This window comes from Osmia lignaria, chromosome 13 (assembly GCF_051020975.1).
Source record: "Osmia lignaria lignaria isolate PbOS001 chromosome 13, iyOsmLign1, whole genome shotgun sequence".
Classification (NCBI taxonomy): domain Eukaryota; kingdom Metazoa; phylum Arthropoda; class Insecta; order Hymenoptera; family Megachilidae; genus Osmia; species Osmia lignaria.
The window spans coordinates 7895467-7916462 of record NC_135044.1 but is presented as its reverse complement, the minus strand read 5'-3'; the positions used below and the strand labels follow the sequence as shown (position 1 = coordinate 7916462).

General features: G+C 33.7%; 6 protein-coding genes across 14 annotated transcripts; 2 read left to right on the top strand and 4 right to left on the bottom strand.

Annotated features, from left to right (window-relative positions):
- Positions 1-266: 266 nt before the first annotated feature.
- On the bottom strand, positions 267-1058 carry LOC117602413 (mitochondrial translation release factor in rescue). Its single transcript, XM_034320392.2, has 2 exons — positions 980-1058; positions 267-895 (listed from the first exon to the last, which is right to left on the bottom strand). The coding sequence occupies exon 2, from the start codon at positions 814-816 to the stop codon at positions 298-300; it is 519 nt and encodes a 172-aa protein (XP_034176283.1). The 5' UTR covers positions 817-895; positions 980-1058; the 3' UTR covers positions 267-297.
- LOC117602414 (uncharacterized) lies at positions 677-1275 on the bottom strand. 3 transcript variants are annotated; one of them, XM_034320394.2, is made up of 3 exons: positions 980-1275; positions 836-895; positions 677-753 (listed from the first exon to the last, which is right to left on the bottom strand). In XM_034320394.2, the coding sequence occupies exons 1-2, from the start codon at positions 1133-1135 to the stop codon at positions 857-859; spliced, it is 195 nt and encodes a 64-aa protein (XP_034176285.1). In that variant the 5' UTR covers positions 1136-1275; the 3' UTR covers positions 677-753; positions 836-856. The 3 variants fall into 3 exon arrangements, with proteins under 3 accessions (XP_034176285.1, XP_076547843.1, XP_034176284.1); XM_076691728.1 differs by having other exon boundaries at positions 680-753; positions 832-895; XM_034320393.2 differs by lacking the exon at positions 677-753 and having other exon boundaries at positions 758-895.
- A 175-nt stretch (positions 1276-1450) lies between these two features.
- LOC117602410 (uncharacterized) lies at positions 1451-4980 on the bottom strand. The gene is made up of 11 exons (XM_034320379.2): positions 4797-4980; positions 4534-4732; positions 4149-4436; positions 3292-4068; positions 2959-3202; positions 2662-2879; positions 2346-2588; positions 2111-2259; positions 1915-2035; positions 1675-1850; positions 1451-1613 (listed from the first exon to the last, which is right to left on the bottom strand). The coding sequence occupies exons 2-11, from the start codon at positions 4687-4689 to the stop codon at positions 1502-1504; spliced, it is 2484 nt and encodes an 827-aa protein (XP_034176270.2). The 5' UTR covers positions 4690-4732; positions 4797-4980; the 3' UTR covers positions 1451-1501.
- Positions 4981-5386: 406 nt separating this feature from the next.
- Positions 5387-8646, top strand: LOC117602411 (uncharacterized). Of its 4 annotated transcripts, none has more exons than XM_034320382.2 (8): positions 5387-5660; positions 5995-6042; positions 6114-6202; positions 6270-6465; positions 6540-6637; positions 6742-6842; positions 6916-7266; positions 7339-8646. In XM_034320382.2, exons 2-8 carry the CDS (start codon positions 6039-6041, stop codon positions 7664-7666), a joined length of 1167 nt encoding a protein of 388 aa, XP_034176273.1. In that variant the 5' UTR covers positions 5387-5660; positions 5995-6038; the 3' UTR covers positions 7667-8646. The 4 variants fall into 4 exon arrangements, with proteins under 4 accessions (XP_034176273.1, XP_034176271.1, XP_034176272.1 ...); XM_034320380.2 differs by having other exon boundaries at positions 6706-6842; XM_034320381.2 differs by having other exon boundaries at positions 5387-5665; positions 6706-6842.
- A 121-nt stretch (positions 8647-8767) lies between these two features.
- Positions 8768-13675, top strand: LOC117602409 (uncharacterized). Of its 4 annotated transcripts, none has more exons than XM_034320378.2 (11): positions 8768-8918; positions 8996-9552; positions 9634-9746; positions 9825-11796; positions 11866-11996; positions 12076-12285; positions 12363-12412; positions 12486-12644; positions 12712-12798; positions 12861-12940; positions 13018-13675. In XM_034320378.2, the coding sequence occupies exons 1-11, from the start codon at positions 8901-8903 to the stop codon at positions 13049-13051; spliced, it is 3411 nt and encodes a 1136-aa protein (XP_034176269.2). In that variant the 5' UTR covers positions 8768-8900; the 3' UTR covers positions 13052-13675. The 4 variants fall into 4 exon arrangements, 3 of the variants coding, with proteins under 3 accessions (XP_034176269.2, XP_034176267.2, XP_076547839.1); XM_034320376.2 differs by having other exon boundaries at positions 13011-13675; XR_004580955.2 differs by lacking the exon at positions 13018-13675 and having other exon boundaries at positions 12716-12798; positions 12861-12926.
- Positions 13676-13817: 142 nt separating this feature from the next.
- On the bottom strand, positions 13818-20266 carry LOC117602406 (transcription elongation factor SPT6-like). Its single transcript, XM_034320368.2, has 9 exons — positions 19989-20266; positions 19797-19881; positions 19468-19664; positions 19275-19391; positions 15570-19021; positions 14983-15499; positions 14653-14893; positions 14139-14586; positions 13818-14066 (listed from the first exon to the last, which is right to left on the bottom strand). The coding sequence occupies exons 1-9, from the start codon at positions 20025-20027 to the stop codon at positions 13868-13870; spliced, it is 5295 nt and encodes a 1764-aa protein (XP_034176259.2). The 5' UTR covers positions 20028-20266; the 3' UTR covers positions 13818-13867.
- Between the last annotated feature and the right edge of the window lie 730 nt (positions 20267-20996).

Here is a 20996-nt window from a genome sequence, read left to right as displayed (position 1 = left end):
TCATTGAATGTAACATTATGTATTGAATTCCCTCGCAGGGAGTACACCTACTAAATACTTTATTTCAAAGAAAAATAATGTATGTAAGCCTTTTATGATTTCAAAAAAGAGATGACTATTAAAGATATGAATTTTCCATTAAAAAAATGAAGAAGGTATTGTACACACTCCCGACCCATGTTTCACAAAGATGGTGCTAAATAATACCACGTTTAATTTAAATATTATTTGAAAATATACATTATGTGATACTTGAAGTAAAAGAATTTTTTTTTTAAATATGTTATTTTAATAATGTTACTTGATGTTTTCACGTTTTTCAAACTCTTCCTTTAAACTAGCAAGTTTCTTCTGTTTTTGTCTTCTCTTCAGAGAATCTCTTTTTTGCAATTTCTGTTCTTGACTTTCAAGGGATTCCTCCTTGTTAATCATATTATCCAATTTTGTTAATAATAGTTCTCTAGCAATTTTTCTATTTTCTGAACAACTTCTAGTCTCATGACATTTCACAGTTAATCCTGTGGGTATATGTTTTAAAACTACAGCATTACATGTTTTGTTAGTTGCTTGACCACCAGGTCCGCTTCCTCTTACAAATTGTTCTTTCAAGTCATGTTCTTCAAGCTTAGGTACCTTGGAATAGTCTAAAAAGCGTTTATAAGATTTGTATCGAATTTGACTATTAGTACTTAAAGCACTGATGAAACTAGTATTTTGACAACAGAATGACAAATGATTTTTGTTGAAAAAAATCTGCCAAAGAAAATGTTGAAAATATTTTACATTTGGTGATAACTTTAACGTTGTGGTAAACATTATGAGATCACATACATACAATTCAAGTACAGAAAAGTACTTATACCACTCGTTGTTCTTGAAGTAGCTTTTGTCCTTTCTGGAAAAAAAAATTTGTAGACAAATTTTAGGTTAAATTTAATAGATCACAGTTTAATAATATTTACAAGTTTTTTATTTTTACCTGTAATAGAAATTCAATTTGTTTTTGATCAGTAATATCTTTATTTTCTTTAAAACCTTTACGAATTCTGTACCGAAAATATAATGGGTCTGTGTATTTTACATTGTAACTGTAGCGTAATAAGTCTTTGTATAATCTCAAAATTGCTTGTCTCATTTTGTACTTTTATAACGAAATTAAAATACGTTCTTAAACTTTGTTATGTAATTTACATTACCCAAACGTGTAAATAAATTATTGGAAACTGAATATCCTAACCTGCCGCTACTAGCGCTCTGCTCTTACTGATACTATATGCTAATCAATTATTTAACGTAATTTTACATAATAACTTTATTAAAATATTGTATTAATAGCAATATTCTTATTCATAAATTAAATTAAAATTCAAAAGTAGATAAATTAAATATCAGTATATAAATAATTTATTTAAAAAGCTATAGTTTCAGTAAAAAATAGTTGAGAAATTGTTTTGTAAATATGATGTTTGGTTCTAATTCGACGCACAAACAAGCGTTGTTCTTAAAATTCTTGAAATTCCATCTCAAATAATTTCTGAATAATTTCTACACCATTCATTTGTAATTCTTTTGCTATCTCAATGATCAGTTCCTCTATCAATTTATCAGAGATCCTATTTAAGAATATTTTCATTATTTAAAGTTTATGGAATAAATATAATTTGATGTTCTTACCATGCTACAATGTTCCATGGTTTATTTTGAGTATTACTAGAATACATCGGCCTCGATTGACATTGTTTTTTATATTCCAATCTGTATGCTAAAAATTGTAACTCAATCTCTTTTGGAACAACTAATTTCACTTTTTCTTTGGTATTTAAATTTACAGTTTTTTTATCATCACTAGCCTAGAAATTTATTATAAAAATATTCTTAGTATTGTTGTTTGATTACATCGTCCAAATTGCTTACCCTTAATGTAATCTCATCTGCCTGACATGAAACATTACATTGTGTTGTTTTGGAAATTTTATCCATAGATGACATGCAAATCAATCGTACATTCCCACCGTGTTTATGATCTCCAGATGAGCTGTCATTGTACAAAAATATTTAATTCTACTATGCTCATTAACCAGATTATTTTATATTGTTATGTCCTTTTTACCCATTTAATTTCGAGCGTGATTGCTCACAATCTTCATCTCTCAAAAGTGCTTTAGTGTCAGAATCTTTAGGAGATTGGTATTTTTGCAAAAACTCCATTAATGTTTCCATTGAAGTTTCTGATACTGGTTTTACTTCTGATTCATTTTGCTATTAAAATTATTTATTATCAGAGTAATGCTTAAACTGCAATTTTTTTAAAAATCAGATCTATATTTTATCATTACCACTGTTACCTTTTTCGACACAAAAGTGATTAAATCGCTTATCACAGGAGCTAGAGTAGCCAAATGTTCTTTGGTGATAGCTGTTAATTTTTTTATTAAGTCATCGTTGTTAGCAACGTTTTTGACTTTCGTGTATATTTCATCGTTTTCTGTATGCTTTGACTGGCACATCTCTCCAGATGATTTCTTCTTTAATACAGCGGACTGTTGTTCCATACTCTTATATTTAACTTGAACATTCAAATTACTATCCTATTTTGTAAGATTATCTATTTTTTAAATTGCTTCTAGAATATTTAAAAAATTTATTATTAATATGTCTCACATTTTCAGTATCTATTGATACTCCATCCATCATGGTTTTAATATTTTCTTCCTTTAAGCAATTCATATTTTTCATGGAACCAGTTTGAGGAACGTCTTTAGAAGATGATGTACATGATATGGGACTAGGGTATAACAATTCTGGTACTGAACAACGTTGAGCATACATATTTTTCGATCCTACAACATTATTTTCTATTTTCTTTGGATGACTGAAGCCTGAAAACCACATTCTTAAATTAATAACATATTTAAAGTAATGTATTTTACGCAAAGTAAAATCTTAGATTTCATATACTTTTTCTCCTGAAATTATTCTTTTTCCTTTGATTATTTTTAGAAGATATTTTAATATCCATATTGTACATGCTTAGTCGACTGGACAAATGTTTTCGATTAAAGTGTCCTTTGTGTGGCGAAGATACCGGTACCAAACTCACAGTGGATTCACTATTTTTACATCGTGCTAGTCGATGTTTATTTTCTAAATATAATTTTAGTTTAGACAAAATAGTATCACATTTTTCTTGAAGATCCTTCCCCTGCAAGGAAAGAAAAATAATTTCTTAATACATTTTAATGTAAAGTAGTGAAATTTTAATATATATTAAATCTCTTTAATATGTATTACCAAAGACATAATAGTGGCATCTCCTGAACAAAAAGAATTGGCAGAGATCTCAACTTTATCACAAATATCTTTTAGATTGTAAACTATCTGTAATACCTCTTGAAGTTTTGTACTATGACCTTCGAGAATAGAGTTAGGAATATGTTTACAGTAAGCATTTAAAGCTTGAACTAGTAATTGATGAGCAGCAATCAATTTTTGTTTGATTATGTCTTGATGAAATATAATATTCTTATGATATTGTTTTAGTCCCATCCTGGAGGACACAATTCTGATGTGTTTTTGAATGCTTGCAACTAATCTGTTAAGATTGTATAGATAATTTCTTGAAAACCATATTGCAAACTCTATTGTTTGTTGTTGTCTTCTTTTTAAATCATTATCACCATCTGGTAAAGGAATTCTGGATAATCTAAATGAAATTTCATTTAATAACTCTGCAATTTTCTTTTGCATAGACAGAATTTTGTGTATTGTAAGTGGCTCTGGTTGTATATAAATAATACCATCTCTATTATTACTAGAATCTGAATTAGAATTGTTTTCAAACTGATTAGTTGCACGAAGAAGTTCATTTGTGTAACACTTTTTTTGCATAATTAAAGAATCAGACAGAGATTTTTTAGTTTTTGATTTAGCAACTTTTTTCAATCTTTCAGACTCTTTACAGTTAGAAACATCTTCTTGTAAAATTGGGATTAAAACATTAGTACTTTTATTACCTTTATCCTTTACTAACAACTTCTCTTTTGGAGAACTAATCTTTGTTTGATTTGCCTAAAGTCAAATGATATAATCTTTATTTTTTTTTTTTTATACAACAGATATAATCTGACTAAACATTTAAAGATACTTACTTCTATATAAATCTTTTCTCTCTTAATACCAGATTTATGAATTCCTTTGTTTCGTTCAGGGAGAGCATCTTCTTGGAGTCTCTTAAGTTCTCTATCTACATCTAGTATGTTTTCTTGCAAGAGACCTTTGATGCTTTGCATAGATTGATGATCATCTGTTTTATAAAAATCCAAATCATTTAACTCCTGTTCTTTTACAAATGAGGTCCAGATACGCTCCTCATCTTCTTTACGTCTTTGTCTTTGAACATTTTTCACTATGTGCTTAAAATGACTTTCAGGTATATACTGTAACAAGAAAAAATGTTTTTTTCCTTTTTTGCCTTATCCAACATACCTGTACACATCTGTACATATGTTTACTCATATTTATGCATAAAAATACCTTAAAGCTATAATCCTCCTTCATTTCAAAAGAAAGAAATTGTTCTTTGTCTTTATTACTCATCTCATTGATTTGTCTATTTTCTATAATAGAAGGCATTTTCTTTTGGTTAGATGAAAGTTTTGCAAAAGTATTTGTTGAATTTTTCACGTTCATACAAGAATATAATTAATAAAATATATCAAAGGCTGCATGAACTCTGAAAAAAAATCGAACGTATTTCTATTTTTCTTTGAATAATAATACGAAAGTTAATAAATTACTTTCTATTCGGTCTTGAACAGGAGTTAAATTGACATCTTGAGTCGATATTTTAACGAAAATACTTCAAGATATTCTTTCAAATTGAAATTAGGCCTGTATTAAACAATATAAATAAATATGTATAATGTATAATTTTCTTAAGTATAAAGATTAGATTTGTTTTCTGCAAATAATCATTGAATTATTATACATTTATTTATTTATATGTTATAAAATTTCAATATTGTTTCATTTCGATTTTTTTCAAAAAAAGAAAATGAAACAATTAAATCTCTCTTCGTTAAAGATGTCTGAAGGAACATTGAGAAATAAGTTACAATTGTTTTGCACAAAAGTCTATGGAAGTAAACGGTAGATAAAAATCTACAAAAGCATGGGTGCGGTTAAGGGTGTGCTGTCATTTGTTAAATATCGTTGGATCAATACTCCCGCGCGCAAGGATGTAGAAAACATAGATTGTTGTGAACAAGTTTTGTCCTGCGTATCTGAAATGGTCTACCTGACGATCTATACCTTTGCGCGCTTACTTTTAAAATCGTCCAAGTAACTAGTTTGATGATTGCAAATTTTTATTTCTTTATTATAACAATTATGAAAGTTTTATACGCGTACATGATAATTTGTAACTAATTAATGTATTTCGCATTTAATTATTCTGAGAAATGATTAAAATCATTTAATAGCTTGTCGTACAGGATCATGAAATTATTGTTAGCCTGTTATTCAATCCTTCGGTTGGCGCGATGTGACGTCAGAAAATTCAGGCGCAGAATCACGCTCCACCAAGCTCCTGATTACTTACGTACCGTCTCGATTTTTCGGCTTTTATTTCGCAAAACGTCTAGAAATTCGAGCGTAATTCGGTAAGGTATAAAAAGAGAACTTTAGCAATACTTTACAGAAATTCAATTCGCTTCACGATATTATATATTTTCTTAATTACATTTTTGATCATTTCATATTACTTATTTTTTCACAGTAATATTAAAATACACGGAATAACGATGTAACAGCGCGGGATGATCTTAATTCCGATAAAAAACATTATATTATCTTATTAACAGTCAATTAACACTATATCGTTGCACGATTACACAATTACTTTTTCATTCCATTAAATATTCAAAATAAACTAGTAATCATTTCCTTGTTACCATTATTATTTTAATTTATGATTTTGCAATTTTGTTTTTTCAGATTGAAAATATGATCTGCTTTTGAGGGGAAGCCTCTTTGTGACAATGGGTTTGTGAATTATTTTATTCATCTGTATGCTGTTAAGAAATTTTGCTAATCATTAGATTTGTTGTGAACAGTTTATGTCTTAATCTTTTATTTAAACATAAAACTTCTCAAAATGGCATCTAAAGTATTAGTTAAATTACCGACAGTGTCTTTTCCACAAGTAAGTATTGTATGTAACTTTTTAAAATATAAGATCTAAAATATTAAAACATAAATAATATTTTTAGGATAAAAAGCCACCATCAGACATAGTAACATTACCGGAAAGAAATGAGAATTTAAATCAAACTGTAAGACATCAAAGCATTAATGTTGATAGAGTTGCTCAGCTTGAGCAAAATATGAAATTTCTACAAGAGCAACATCAAGCGACGCTAGTTGCTTTACACCAAGAAGTAGATTCATTACGTCAAAAGAATAGAGGTAGAATGTTACAGTAGTAAATAAGTAACATATTTATTATAAGTAAATTCTAATATTCTGTAATTGCTATATAGATCTACAGTTTCAATTAGTATTTTCAAAAGGATCAACTTGCGTAGCTAGTACTCCTTCTTCCCCTGAAGATAATGGAACTGGGTTCATGAAAGCAAAGGTAATCTTTATAGATTAAATATGTTTTGATATTACATAAAAATTTTCTCGTCGTGTTTCCTTTTGCAGGGTAGCCCAGTGTGTGTAAACATTTCATCATTACAGGTGGAACTTTTAGAGAAAGATCTACAAGATACTAAGACATCGTTACAAGAGGCTAAAAATCAGAACCAATATTTATCTGAGATCATTGAACAACAAAATAAGTTAGTAATTGCAGAGGTTGTTAAGAAATATTTAATTAGTATAGAATTAAATAAAGACTTCTGTTTATTACAGAAAATTACAATCCATTGAAGAAGAAACGGTAAATAAACAATCATCGATGATAGACATAGGAATACAAGTGGAAAACAAAGTTGACCCAGCTCGAGCTGAATTAGTTTCGCGTTTAGAAGTTACAGAAGCGCTTGTAAAACGGTTGCGTAAACGGAATCAGGATCAGCGGAAAGAAATTGGAACGTTACAGGAATCATCGGCAAATACAAGCGGTAATAAAGGAGCCCGATCTCGGGACAGTCATCGTAGCCATCGTAGCCGCGGATCACCTACTAGTACCGCGCAAGAACAAGCTCCTAATAAATTTCCACCATTACAGAGCCAAAGTTACTGGCATCGTAGAGCACTTAGGTAATGTTTAAAATATATATTTTGTGTTTTATTACATGTAGTAATATTTTATCTTAATTTTAATTACCGTAGGAATGGAAGGAATCGACACGATAAACAAGATCATCAATCGGAAGTAGATTCTACCGTATTACCGCAACTTCTAAACGGTAACATGAAATCAGACACAATGATTTTCGAGTCTCCATTTTATCGGTCTCGAGGATATCGTAATTATTACCGCGATGAGAGCAATCGAAAATATAGGGGTCAAAGTTCTCAAAAAGATCGTAGAGATAGCGACAACTATCATCATCGACGAGATTTTAAGGATAGAAGTTCGAAGGTTCATCAAAAAGAACTTGCAGACTCAACGGAAGGATCGACGGAAGCTGATAATTCTACCGGTAGTAAATCATAAAGTAGAAGCAATCTGCTAACTGCATCCTAGACAAATAGCAGATTTTCTGTTCTCTACTTACAGGAAATTACAAATGACTAAGTATTATTAAAAAAAGACTCTGGCAGTGCTGTATTAATTAATAAGAAATGATCTACGTTTTCTTGTATTCGCTTTAATAAGATAGATATCGTCAGCTAACTACATATAACTTGCTGTAGATTAGTCATAACATCGGGTTGAGATTATACAATTTTCAGTGTAAAAATCTAGTCCAATTTTACTCGTATAGATGTCTTAGTATACAAGTAGAGGTTTCATGCTTTATCAATTAATATCAATTATACAGTTACTTGTGCTTCTGCAAGACAAACGAAAATATGTGATTATTCCATTTTTATCAAAAGGAGCACATAATAAACAAGTATCTTCCTTCTTGATAAAATAAATGATGTCAAGTATGATAATGGTATTTATGATGACAGTTATGATAAGAATAATGATCATGATGATAATAACAACAGTGGTAACAGTAGTAATATTAGACAACAAAAATAATAGAGATATGACCAATATTTATACGATGCTTGTTTCTCAAACTTAAAATGACCGAAGCTTAAGCTTAATATGCATGTATGTTTCGATATTGTGTATGTATGTATGTACGTGTTTTACACTTTTCCTTTCAGAATATCGAATAATTAGCCATACCGATTAAATGTTGTTTATACAATAATTTGGTGCAGTTCTGTTTTAAAAAAAAAGGCAACATATTGAGGAACTGTTCAGATCAAGTGTATATAGCATGTGTATTTTTTTATATTTTTTATTGAGTTTAAGTAATCATCTAACTACGTATACACTGTGTTTCATATGACAAGCGTGAGTTATGAACAGAAAACATAACTTTCCATATAATTATATTTAAGTATTATTTATTGTAATTGTAAAAAGCTATTAAACGTACCTTTCTGTTTTCCATTCATTCACTTTTCTCTCTCTTATTTAACTCTACTTATTTTATTCAAAATTTATAACAGTACATACTGAGTATGCCAAGCTTTTCTAAGAGAAATTTTGAATATTGCGGCTTTCTCTTACGCGTGCATCCTTTGACAATGGTCACGAAGCACTGAAGACACAGACGAGAAGGGAGAACCACTGAATTTTTAAAATGGTGAACGCCATTTCAACGGAAAATTGCGCGCTATTATTAAGTATTTTATTTTATGTATAAGTGAACGATTAAGGTCGAATGGCACGCATAACTGAGGTAATCAGATTTACAATTATTTTCTTTTGTTAGTGAATAATTTTTTAATTAATCTCGAATTTGTTTACATTTTTAAGGTAAAGTTTGGAGACTTTCAGGTACAAAAACGGTATAAAGAATTAGAACGAGAATTAAAACTGGCTTCTCTTAGACAGAAAAGTACCACGAATAAATCGTTACCATCTTTGTTATCTCATACATCTAATAATTATGTAGATTCATCCAACGGTGCTGCTAATGATAATGATATTGTTTCTTCGAGCAAAAATTTGAAAAATATATTTTCAAGGAAAGGATTTAGTACACAAAGCGATACTCAGAAAAATTATCTTATCATGCAGCCACCTAACAGTCATGTAATTCCTCGTACTTCTAAAAAAAGGAATGATACATTAATATACAATGCAAAAGTTTCTCCAATGTCACAGAACAACCGTATTCCTTCCTACCTGGAATTTAATAGGAAGAAACAAAATTTTGAACTTTCTAATACTACTAAACAACACACTAATTCTGTTAATTTTTCACAAATTAGTGCTGGTGATTCACAAATAAAGAATGTTAAAATTTTCATAAAATGGAAAGTTATGTTAACTGAACATGGTCAGTTAGTTATTAAAGGAATGTCACCATGGTAATTACTTTTAATTATGTATACATATTTTATTTAATATTTATCTAGTTTAATATTTATTCGTTTTGTTCATGATTTCAGTAATAAAATTTGTCAAAGTAAACCTATTGTGAGAAAATTATCAAGTATCAGTGTTGAATCTGTTGGCAAAGACTTGTACTATATACAGGGAAATATTGTTGACGATGAACATGGTAAAATATCTAATATGTGATTATACATATACTTATCTTTATATATATACTGTTTTTAATTTTATTTGTTATATTTAGAATTACCAGAATATGTCAAGGGCAAATTTTATAATGGATTTCCTGATGACTGGGAAAATGTTCATCAGATTTGGAGAATATTTGTACAACAAGGATGTAGAGCATCCTTTCGTTGGCCTACTCCTATTACAGACAGTGATGATGATTTGAAAAGTGAATTAACAGATCTTACATATCAACATTTTGAAGATTCTAAACAAGAAGTGTCAAATTTAGAATCTTCTAAAAAATCACAGTTGTCTGAACCTTATTCCGATTTTTCATTAAGTGCTTCACAGTGGGTAAATGATGGAACTTTTATTTTGAATAATTGCAAGAAAAAAGATTCATTTACACAAACATCACTTATTGGTGTAACTGAAAATTCGTTTTATCATGTTGACACTGATACTCCATTGAATCATTATATGTGCAATGGAGAATGTAATAAAAATCAGGAAAATGCAAATGTTAAGTATTTTCATACCAAAAATAAAGATAAATTAAAGGAAAAATTAAATATTATTTTAAACAATTTGTTGGATAAAAGCTCTCCTACAGAGTGCATTAATGAAATTATTGAGATAGCAAAATTTTTCAATTATCTTGTATCAGATGAAGATAATGAATTCAGTACAGAAGATTTAAAACTAAAGAATTACAGAAATGAGCACAATAAAGAAACAACTAATAAATCCGGAAAATCAGAATCGATTTCGATGATAAACGATGTAATACATAATAAAAACACGCCCAGTAATTCAATAATTAATCATAAATGCATTTCAAAAGAAGATAAAATTATAAATCACGACGAACTGTTATCAAAAAAACGGACTTTTACAGAAATGAGTAAGGATAATGATAATGATGATAGTTTTGAGAATAAAAATGAAGTTTATGCAGGAGTTCCTAGAATACCAGTGGAGCAACTATTACGAAAGAGGGAAGCGTTAAAACCTCATAAACGTAAAATAAAAAAGAGGGCACATGAAAAATATGATGTTACGTATAAGCCACGTGTTTCAAATATATCCTTAGCTGAACATTATGTCGATGGATCAAACTCTACACAGATGAATAACATACATTTTGACGATTCTAGTATTGATACTAAAAAATATAAAAGATGTTTTCAAAGCGCAAAAAGAAGAGATAGTAATTCAAATATTCAAAGTAAAATGATCAAACCTATCGATTTCGATATTACTGAAGTAGAACAGTCGAACAGACTGAATAATTTCAATAAAAGTAAAAATATGCACGAAGTACAAAAATGTTTCAAACGAAAAAATTCAACACCTATACACAAATCTATTAACAATTTTTGCAATTCTTTTGATGAAATGAAAAATGAAAAATCTAGGAGTACATTAACTGGAAACTGTACAAATACAGAAAACGAAACAAATTTTAATATAAGAGAAATGAGCGGAGGAGTAGATCTTAATATAAGAGAAACAAATTCTGCTATGGAAATTATTAATGAAAAGAATGATCAACATCACAATTATACATATTGCAAATCATCTACAGAATCCTTGTATCATAGCACTAGTAAAATTGCAAAACCTACAATAATTAGCTCGGTACCTACTAACATAGAAATGAGAGGTTTTAAAACAGGCTATTCTTTACGAAAACAAAAAACAGTTGCAGCTAAGAATGAAGATAAGGATACTAAAGATTTAAATAAAGAAAATGAAACTAGCAATTGGATACAGAAAAAGTCTCCTACAAATTTTCATGCTACCAGACAGGCTGATGCAACTTTGTTAAACAATAGCAAGAAAGATTTAGAAAAACATGTTGAAGGTCAGCTAGCTAATGGAGACTCTACTACTTTAAACGTGTCGCCTCAGTCTAATCTGAAAACTTTAAAAGATAATCATCAAGATACAAGGTATTCTAAACCGAAGTCACTAACTGCTTGGATACCGAAAGTATTATACAAGCCAAAATTATCCTTAATTTTCAAGGGCACATTGTTGAAGTAAGCGATTAAATACATTTTATATCTTATTAATGCAACCTACACTTCATTGTAATTTTTATCGTATAGCGATGCTGGTCACGTTCTGCACAAAAACTTTCAAACGAAAACCGTTCTTCGTCGAGTAACAGCAAAACTGATAGAAACAGTGGATCATGAATTCTATGAGTTAATTGGCGATTTAAATGATACAAAACATGGTAGACCATTAAAATATGATACTTATATACTGATAGTTATATTTCATTGATTAATTGAATTTTACTATATTTTGTACAGTTATACCTAAACAGTTGATAAATCATTGTCGTTATGGTTGTCCAACCAGAATAGATCAATTTTGCAAAACCTGGAAATCATTACAAAATATTTCAGATGATGATAGTTCAGATAGTACACTTGATATGAATAATTCGTCCACGAATGTTGTAAATGTCGGTGTAAGTTCGAAAGGCAGGAGAATTATGCGCCCATTAAATTATTGGACTGGTAATGAATTAAAAACTTTTTTATTTTCATATATTGAATAAGTCTTCATATTTCTTTATTTTTGTCATGTTTTACAGGAGAACGCGTTACGTTTAAAGATGACAATCCAGTATACTGTCCGTATACAGTCAGTATGCAATTCCTTTTATTCATTTATATTGTGTAATATTTCATAGAAAATACAATATTCCATGTTGCAGAGTTTTCAAGAAAAATTAGTTGATGAAAATACAAGTGATAAAAAACGAATTGACAGTAAAGTATCTAAAAAATTTGTAACGAAACATAAAAAAGGGAAAGATGTACGAACGCAAGAATCGGATCACTCTAGTGATAGTGAAAACGTTTCTCCTCGCAAGGTAATATTGTTTTTCTTATTTTTATTCTTTTTTTCATGCTTTTATTATATTTCATTTATCTTACTAGATAGAAAGATTGATTAAACAAACACCATCTAATTCTGTAAATATAAATAATAAACAGGCTGCACATTCAACAAATATAGAAAATTCGGTAAGTTATTAATTATGTATAGATTGAAAGAGAGATCTTGTAAATTGACATTAATTTCAAAGCGTGAACCACATCCGAGGCTCGATGAATCGAAATTGACCAAAACGTCGACGAAAGCCAACTTGGACATCTCAAAACAAATGTAATTTTCGAGAACATTATTAGTATCAATTTAACAATATATTCGACAGTAATATAATATACTTATTTAGGTTTCAGAGACCTAAGGTCTCATCTGGAAAACGTGACGTAATATGTACATATTATAAAGGTATTTCATCTAAAGACGACGTATTATCCGACGATTTGGAATCACATGTATAAAATAATATTCCCTAAAATAATTTTCATTTATACATTATATTTGTATGCTTCATCGTATATTTGATAATTAAAGTAATCCTATTATAGTTTTTAATAAAAGAGATTAAAATGTGTGCATTTGCTGTTCGCTTCAAAGTTTGGATAATAAAACAAAATTATAAGATAAAATTGTTTTATTATTTCATCGTGTAATTTAACAGTTGTATAAAGCATATAAGAAACACGTTGCATTCCTAAGTCAGTAACATAAGAACTGTATAACAACTTAATATCGATAAAATTAAAATGGAAGAAAAATATGTTATACATATATATATATACCAAGGCATGAATTAGTATACATTGTTATTGCAAAAAATAAATATATAAGTCAATTTCAAAGACGATTTTTCAAATCGTACTTAATGCACATCTTTTAAAGAGAATCGAGGGTATGTAGTGACATAATTGCATGTATGCAAGAATATGTTATTTTATTGTTTATCGAAATATATAAACGTGTAAGAGGTTGAAAATCATGTAGGAATCTGTGTATTATTACGATTTTTTGCTAAATGGGGTCGGCATTTTTGATTTTTTATACAATTCGATTAGTGCTGAAAGATAAGAGCACTTTTTCAGAGCAATGTAATTCTCGATTCTCTTCTAGATTCCTCTGGTATTTTTCTTATTATTATATCGTTTGATATAATAGAAAAAAAAAAAAAGAAAAAAAACATGATATATTATGGTGAAAACGAATTCGTTAGCTTTCATCATATAAAGGAGTACCATCTCCGCTGAGAGACATACTCCGTGGACTAGAATTGGTATGCGGTGTACCCCGAGGAGACTTGTAAGATGGAGTTCGCGTTGAAGTTCTATTGCGTGGGGTTGTTTTACCAACCGATTCCTCGTAGTTTCGTGGAGTCTTTCTACAATCGTCGTATCTTGGAGTAGAGCCACTAATGAAAAATTACAAAACAAAGGTAACGATAAATATTTTTACCGATTGATAAAGTCGAGGGGATACTCACGTGACTCGGGGACCGCTTTTTAATCGTGCCCATGCTTCCGCTGCTTTTTTCCAGTCCGTAGAATCTCCGGCTGCCGACATAGGAGGAGTAGGTCTGTGAGACGGAGTAGATCTGTGATGACCTGGAGTGGTTACCCCTGCAGGAGGAGGCGGATGAACGAATGGACCTTGCTGATGATTTGGCGTTTGCTGACCGTATCTAGGAGTTGGTTGACCATGATGCGGTGTATGATGCGGTGTCTGGTACGGAGTCATGAAAGGTGTTTGACCAGAAGGTGTGTAAGGTGTATTGGGATAAGTATGAACTCCACCGTATCCAGTCGCGCTCGCAGTTCCTGGTGTATGCGGAGGATAGTGATGGGGAGTCTGATTCGCTACTTGCGATAAAGAATGCAACATGTGATGAGGAAGATTTTGTGCGACTCTTTGTATAGCTTCTTGGTTCATTCCTGCAATATTGATATAAAAAATTAAAGGAACGTTTAAAGACTGAGAAGGATAAATCAAACGCTTACCGCTTACTGCACCTGGAGTGGTATGGTAAGGAGTTCTGGAAGTGATTGCACCACGTGGAGTACTTGGAGTAGATTGTCCAGGTACGGGATCGCGAAAATGTTCCTTGAACCACCGAAACAGGTCGTTTACTCGTCCAAACATTTGCCCCCTGAACCGGAATCCTTCCGGAGACACTGTTACGTACTCGTGTCGACATCGAGTTCGGGGAAGATAAGACAAAAGAAATTTTCCAGGATAATTCTGAAACGATACAGTTATATATCAGGCGGGCGTCCGAATATTGGAAGTATTATTATTAACCCGACATAAGCGTCGATGTTGAAACAAACCTTAGCGGCAGATATTATATACGGTATTCCTCCAGGATTTTCTTTCTTCTGTTCCTTCAGTATTTCCTCTGCTTTATCTTTGATACCTTCAACCGTGGACTTGTAATATTTAAAGTCCAATAATTCCGAGGCGTACGCAGCCATCGGATTGACGTGTCTCGCGATTATTTCATCCAAGTCCTCGAACTCCTCGTTTCCGATCCAGAGACTTTGTCCCAGGGAGAAGGCATTCTCTTTACCTTCCTCCCTTACATCAATATGCTGATAGATTTGATCGGTCACTTTCCACGTGACCGTCAAATGATCCGCACCCTTGCTACTTGGTCGAACTATCGCCTCTCCCTGTTTCATACTCTGCATCAATTTCTCAGCTTCGGCGAAACTGATATTGTGGAAAGAAGGATGAACGATTACTCGTTTCACGTACGTCTGACGTTGTTTCGCTTTCTTCGCGTCTTCCTCGACTTTAACATCTTTCTGTTCCGCATCCGTATCGTAGAACGGATCTCTCTGGGGTCTGAAAACAAATTTAAGTAGTTTCAATCTTTATTCAAAATGCTAGAAGAGAAAAAGTGAGAAGAACGTACCTCCATTCGTGATTCTTGTCAGCGAGATCGCTGCTTTTACTCGTACATTCGACGCTGAATCGTTCTACTTCGATTTTAATTATCCGACAATGTATTATTTGCCCTATGCTCACTCTCTCCTCAGGATTCGCAACGTGTCTGTCGGACAAATTCTTTATATGAATATAACCGGATATACCGTTGTCCAATCTGAGCCTAACGCCGGTAGCTTTGCCAGGACAAGCCCCGGCGTCGAAATGATTCCACACTTCCGACAATTCAGGGAAATCGTTCTTCAGACAAAACGGGCATTGCCACAAACCCGTTTCGTCGTTCCTCACAGGATTAGCTTGGTCCAGTTGGTCGCCCTGTGGCTTCCTGTGACTTATTCCTACTACCGTCGCCAACACCAGTTTGCCAACGTAAAACGTTTCCGGCGTTTCTTTCGTTAGAATGTCGAACAATCTCTCCGCGGTGAGCGACTGATACGGTACGCGCAGATCCTTGTATCTACAATTCAATTCCGCCCTGATGTCGTACAATGTGACGCATTTATTCCCGAAACCTTGCCTCTCGAGCTCCTCCGCGAACGCGTCCAAATCGAGATCCTTCAATCGTTCAGGGGACTCGAGAATCTCTTCGAGGGCACCTGCGGGATTAGCGTCCTCGTCGTCGTATTCCAAAGCATCGACTGCCATTTTCCTCGCCCATTCGTACGTCTCCGGATGCACCCTGGAACCGTCTAGCACCTCCACGTACGCCTCAGTACTGTCCCCTAAGCTGTTCGTATCTATCTTGATAAAACCCGCGCAGTTAATAAACACCTTAGGCCCCATGTGACAAGCGGTGACAAGTTGCGTTCTATTCTCTAACCTCTGATTAGTTTGCTTCAGCATCTTGATCAACGCTTGCCCCTTCCTCGGACCTAATCCGCAGACAAATTGTACCAAGTTACCGGAATAGGCTTGTTGCACCGCTTTGTTTACGTCCACGCCAACTTCGTTCACGCGATTCACGAATTCCAAATATATATTATCCAGAAGCTCCTCCTTCGGTAATTGATCCTGCAAACCGTGATACTTGAGACACAAGATCTCCTCGTCCGCTGTGCATAATTGAGAAAATTCCACCAGAGGATCTTGCATTCTTCTGGCCAACGAGATAGCCTGCCGCAATAATTCTGGATAATCCCGAAATTCTGATACACCCTTGTTGCTGTTCGAATAGATTTTAGCGAGCTCGTTGTCGCAGATCTCCACCTGGATCGAAGGGAACTGCTCCTCCTCCGCCAGATTCGCGATACATTCTTTAACGTCGGCGGCGATCATCATCGCTTCTCGCGACTCACCGCCTATCACCACAACGTGTGGCTTTTTCGTCGCTATGAAATTTCGAATCGCCAACAGATCTGCCTCCTTCATCGTTTTCTCGTCCTCCCGGTGACTGTTCTTCCGTTTCATTAAATGGGGCAATCTCAAGTGATCCGTGCACTCTCCGTCCGGGGCGATTAGACAGGTGAACGCTGCTTGAGAGTAATCCGGAACGTATGCTAAACCCATAACCCGCAACCCTTTCCCGGTGTCCCATTCCTCGTCCTCCTCCTCGGGAAATTCGCAGGTGTACGGGGCGACTTTGATCCAATTGTACATCTTGCGGCAACAGGCTCTCATCACGCATTCCTTAGCTTCTGCTGTAAGATTCGTTCTAAGTTCCTTCTTCAAGCTCGGTATAACCATGCGAGTTAGCGCTGTCTCGACGCTTCCAACTCGCAAAGCATTCCAATCTTGAACGTTTTTACTAAACTCGTCTCTGTAATAGAGCTGCTTCGTTTCGTCCACGTAATTGTTGCTTGTATTCCCCTCGATGCTGTCGCTCAACGTGATCGTTATCAATTTATCCTCTTCAGCTATGATCAAGTTTAGAAATTGATCGCCGACCAAATCCCGCACGGGTTTGTCTTTCAAATATTTCATTCCATAAATCGGATGATTCTCGTCGATTTCTTTGATCCCTTTTCTCGTTGGCTTCACAGATATTTTTGCTCTTTCCATGTACATCTCTCTGACACATTTTCTTACCAAAGGTTCACGCGCTAATTGAATTGCTACCATTAATTGTGCTGCTTTTAGTACTTCCTCCGGTGTGGGGAGAATCTGACTACAGTATTCGTTGGCGATGGTCAAAGGTTCCGTAGGTTCTTGATCTACTTCGTGTCGCTGGTAATTGTCTCGTAAATTTTCAGCAAACTGTTCGGGAGTAAGACCAAATTTCTTTGCGAGACTATCGAGACCAGCTCGCCTGCAGATGGAATATGGACCACTTCGTACCGCCTGTTTCAACGTATCGTCTCCTTCGTCTTCTTCTTCAACTTCCACTTCCTCCTCTGGTGGAAGCTCGCCGTTCTCTTCCGCGTCTAGAATTTCTTGCTTTCGTTTTTGAATCCTCGCCTCTTTTCGAGCTTCTTTCTCCTTTTTTCGAGTAGCTTCCTGCATAGCTGGAACTTCATGACTGTAGTACAACATGAAATGATGATAAACATCGTTCAGTTCTTCGCTGGTTTGCACGTTCTTCAGCCGTTCTATATCGTCGTCTTTAATTACTCGCACGTTATCAGCTAAAGGTTCATCAGGATTTTTCATAATCTCGTCCAGCTGATAGTTTCTCATTTTCTCAAATAATTTTAATAAGTTTCCTTTTCTCTGACGAAGCTGACACCATTTCGCATCGAATTTATACACTTTCCAAAGATCGTTGATATTTAATTCAGGTAGAACGTATTCTTTTCTATAAAACGATATAAAAGGAACCTCGAAATGTTGATTTCGCATAAAGTCTAAAGCTTTCTTGATTTTGCCGATCGTTTGAGGCCCTTTTCGAGCTCTTTCCTTGGCTTCGGCATTTAAATGCGCGTCCTGAATCGATATATTTGGCCGACAAAACGCTTGTTTATAGATCCATTCTGCTTCGAGATCTAACTCGTCGGAACCTTCGGCAACTGGTGTAACAGGAACCGAACGGAGCTGCATTCTTTCTGGTATATCGGTATTACGTATTTCATTATCCATGTCAGTGAAATGACCGCGTTTAAGCTCACTAGGTTCATAAATTTCGAAAATACTTTTCCTCGTAGTTTTCTTCTTTAATTGTTTTTTGGGTCTTCTTGGCCTTTCGGCGTCCTCGTCGTCCATATATTCATCTTCCTCTTCTTCTTCTTCTTCCTCCTCCTCCTCATAATCCTCCTCACCGTATTTACCAAACTCATCGTAATCAAAATCGACACCGAAGATATCTTGGGCTTCTTGTAAAGCCGCATCGGAGAATATTGGCTTTTTCTTTTTACGTTTCTCAGCAATCGGTCTACCGTCATCGTCAACGATAAAATCATCCTCATCCGTGTATTCCCCTTCGCTTCCTTCTTCGTCGAACGTATCCAATTCGGGTCTGTGACTGCGCTCGCTTCTCCTCTCATCCTCCTAACGGACGATTAAGACAAAACAGATTAGAAAAACAAAGAGAACAAGTAAATAATAATCTCATACTTCTCTGTACATCTATTATTTATCTATTATCTATTAAATTAAATTAAATTATTATCTATTAAAGTATTTTTACATACCATGGTGACTTCTCTTTCCTGATAGATGTGCGAAAATAAATGTAACTATTAAGCATATGTTAGTAAGTTAAATGTGCACTAATAGAGGACACGTTAAAAGGATAACTTACATCTCCAGAGCCTTCGAAAAGCTCGTTCGCGATCGCATCTCTATCATCATCCACCTCTTTTTCCTGTTCCTCCTCGGATTCCTCATCTTGAATCCTGCGGAGGCGTTTGAAACGTTTCTAAAGTAAAGGATCATATCACTATACCTGTTTAATTTAAGATTTTTTTAAAAAACAAAGGTTTGCCAAAACTTACCCTTTCAACTTTAAATCCTAAATTTTCTTCAATCAGGTCATAATCTTCGTCTTCTAAACGATCGTCGAAATCTTCATCGTCGCTCTTTTTCCGCTTCTTAGATCCACCAGAAGCGTCGCTATCTTCCCCTTCGCTCTCTTCTATTGGATTGTCATCTATCAGGTCTTTAAGTTCCTCTCTCAAGCGGTCTTCGTCATCTGTAAATGAATAATTGAAAACGTTATACCGCTGTATAACAACTTTAGAAGAAACAATTGATCCAAAATAATGCAAAAGAATATTTGCAAAAAATTATGATACAACCTTGATACGTATTACTTTATCCTCACCTTCCTCTTCTTCTTCCTCACTTTCTTCCACAGCCTTTATTTTTTTGAGTTTTTTTTTCTCGTTATCGTTTAACTCCTCTTCCTCCTAAATTATAAAAATCATTGAATTAACGATAAAAGTATCATAGATAATTAAGAAGGAATTTCAAGGCATCGTAAACGTGATGAAATTAAATTAAAAGATGCAAATACCTCACTCTCCTCTGCTTCTGAGTCTAAGAAATCAGCCATTTTTATGACGATAACTTTTGCTTTTAATTAATGGAATTTGTGTTGAAACAGACAATTTGAGAAATTCTGGATCGAGCTCCAAAATCACCACTTACGCTCGATCCAAATGTATCCAGGTTGATCCAGGTGTCTTTCATTGAAAGAATGATTATCAGTCTCTCCTCTGAAACATTACACTGAGAACCACTGTTGCGGTCAGCACCCGCAATGAAATCAAGCTTCCTGTTCTATCGTTGAACGCAATGACTACAGATATAAAACGACAGAACATGTTTTTGTTCTCGAAGGGTTACGATTTTAGGGGATCTCAGACACCCCGAGGTAAAGATAGGTCTGCATTACACAGCACAGTTAGTATATAATATCTGTTTTCAGCCCCTCTTACTCGTAATCACAACTGAAAAGCCACAATTTTGACTCCCTTTGATTCTACTTTTTTTAGAAGTCAATTAAAATCAATGCCAGACCAAGAAATTATTATTAAAATAATTGTTTGACAAACTTGTACTTTAAAAAGACCGCCATAGAGAAGGAGGTGGGGTTAAAAATTCGATCGTAGCGCCGTCTATACGAGAACGGCTCAAACTACTCAACGAGTTACCGACTTACCGACATCCATAAGAAGAACACTGGCGCCACCTATCCGAAAGTGGCGGAAACTAGTCGTCGAGTAGTTTCCGCCACTTTCGTATAGATGGCGCTAGTGGTCTCAAAAATATCGATATTGTATTTTATTTATTGAGAAAAGGATCGTGAGCTCCATACGAGCTCATAGATCCGTTACAGCAATAAATGTTACATGTCTTTACAGCAAATTTGTAAAAGTCAAATTTACAGTAAATTTGTAAATGTCGATAAATCGATAACTGGTTGAGGAGTTGACTAGCGCCATCTATCCGAAAGTGGCGGAAACTACTTGTCGAGTAGTTTCCGCCACTTTCGTATAGATGGCGCTAGTGGTCCCTCTTC

Bases quoted from the DNA above. Each gene is read 5' to 3' on its own strand.
- LOC117602411 (XM_034320380.2), top strand. The intron at 6,466-6,539 runs GTAGAATGTTAC...ATTGCTATATAG, and splicing joins ATTACGTCAAAAGAATAGAG to ATCTACAGTTTCAATTAGTA. The intron at 6,638-6,705 runs GTAATCTTTATA...TTCCTTTTGCAG, and splicing joins CTGGGTTCATGAAAGCAAAG to GGTAGCCCAGTGTGTGTAAA.
- LOC117602413 (XM_034320392.2), bottom strand. From the start codon at position 816: ATGTTTACCACAACGTTAAAGTTATCACCAAATGTAAAATATTTTCAA.
- LOC117602406 (XM_034320368.2), bottom strand. From the start codon at position 20,027: ATGGCTGATTTCTTAGACTCAGAAGCAGAGGAGAGTGAG. The intron at 19,882-19,988 runs GTATTTGCATCT...TTTATAATTTAG, and splicing joins CAGAAGCAGAGGAGAGTGAG to GAGGAAGAGGAGTTAAACGA. The intron at 14,067-14,138 runs GTGAGTATCCCC...ATTTTTCATTAG, and splicing joins AAAAGCGGTCCCCGAGTCAC to TGGCTCTACTCCAAGATACG.
- LOC117602414 (XM_034320394.2), bottom strand. From the start codon at position 1,135: ATGAGACAAGCAATTTTGAGATTATACAAAGACTTATTACGCTACAGT. The intron at 896-979 runs GTAAAAATAAAA...TTTTTTTTCCAG, and splicing joins AAATTGAATTTCTATTACAG to AAAGGACAAAAGCTACTTCA.
- LOC117602410 (XM_034320379.2), bottom strand. From the start codon at position 4,689: ATGAACGTGAAAAATTCAACAAATACTTTTGCAAAACTTTCATCTAAC. The intron at 4,437-4,533 runs GTATTTTTATGC...TTCTTGTTACAG, and splicing joins AGGAGGATTATAGCTTTAAG to TATATACCTGAAAGTCATTT. The intron at 2,260-2,345 runs GTAACAGTGGTA...TAATTTTAATAG, and splicing joins TCACTTTTGTGTCGAAAAAG to CAAAATGAATCAGAAGTAAA.
- LOC117602409 (XM_034320376.2), top strand. The intron at 12,413-12,485 runs GTCAGTATGCAA...TCCATGTTGCAG, and splicing joins CAGTATACTGTCCGTATACA to AGTTTTCAAGAAAAATTAGT. The intron at 12,941-13,010 runs GTAATTTTCGAG...ATACTTATTTAG, and splicing joins TTGGACATCTCAAAACAAAT to GTTTCAGAGACCTAAGGTCT.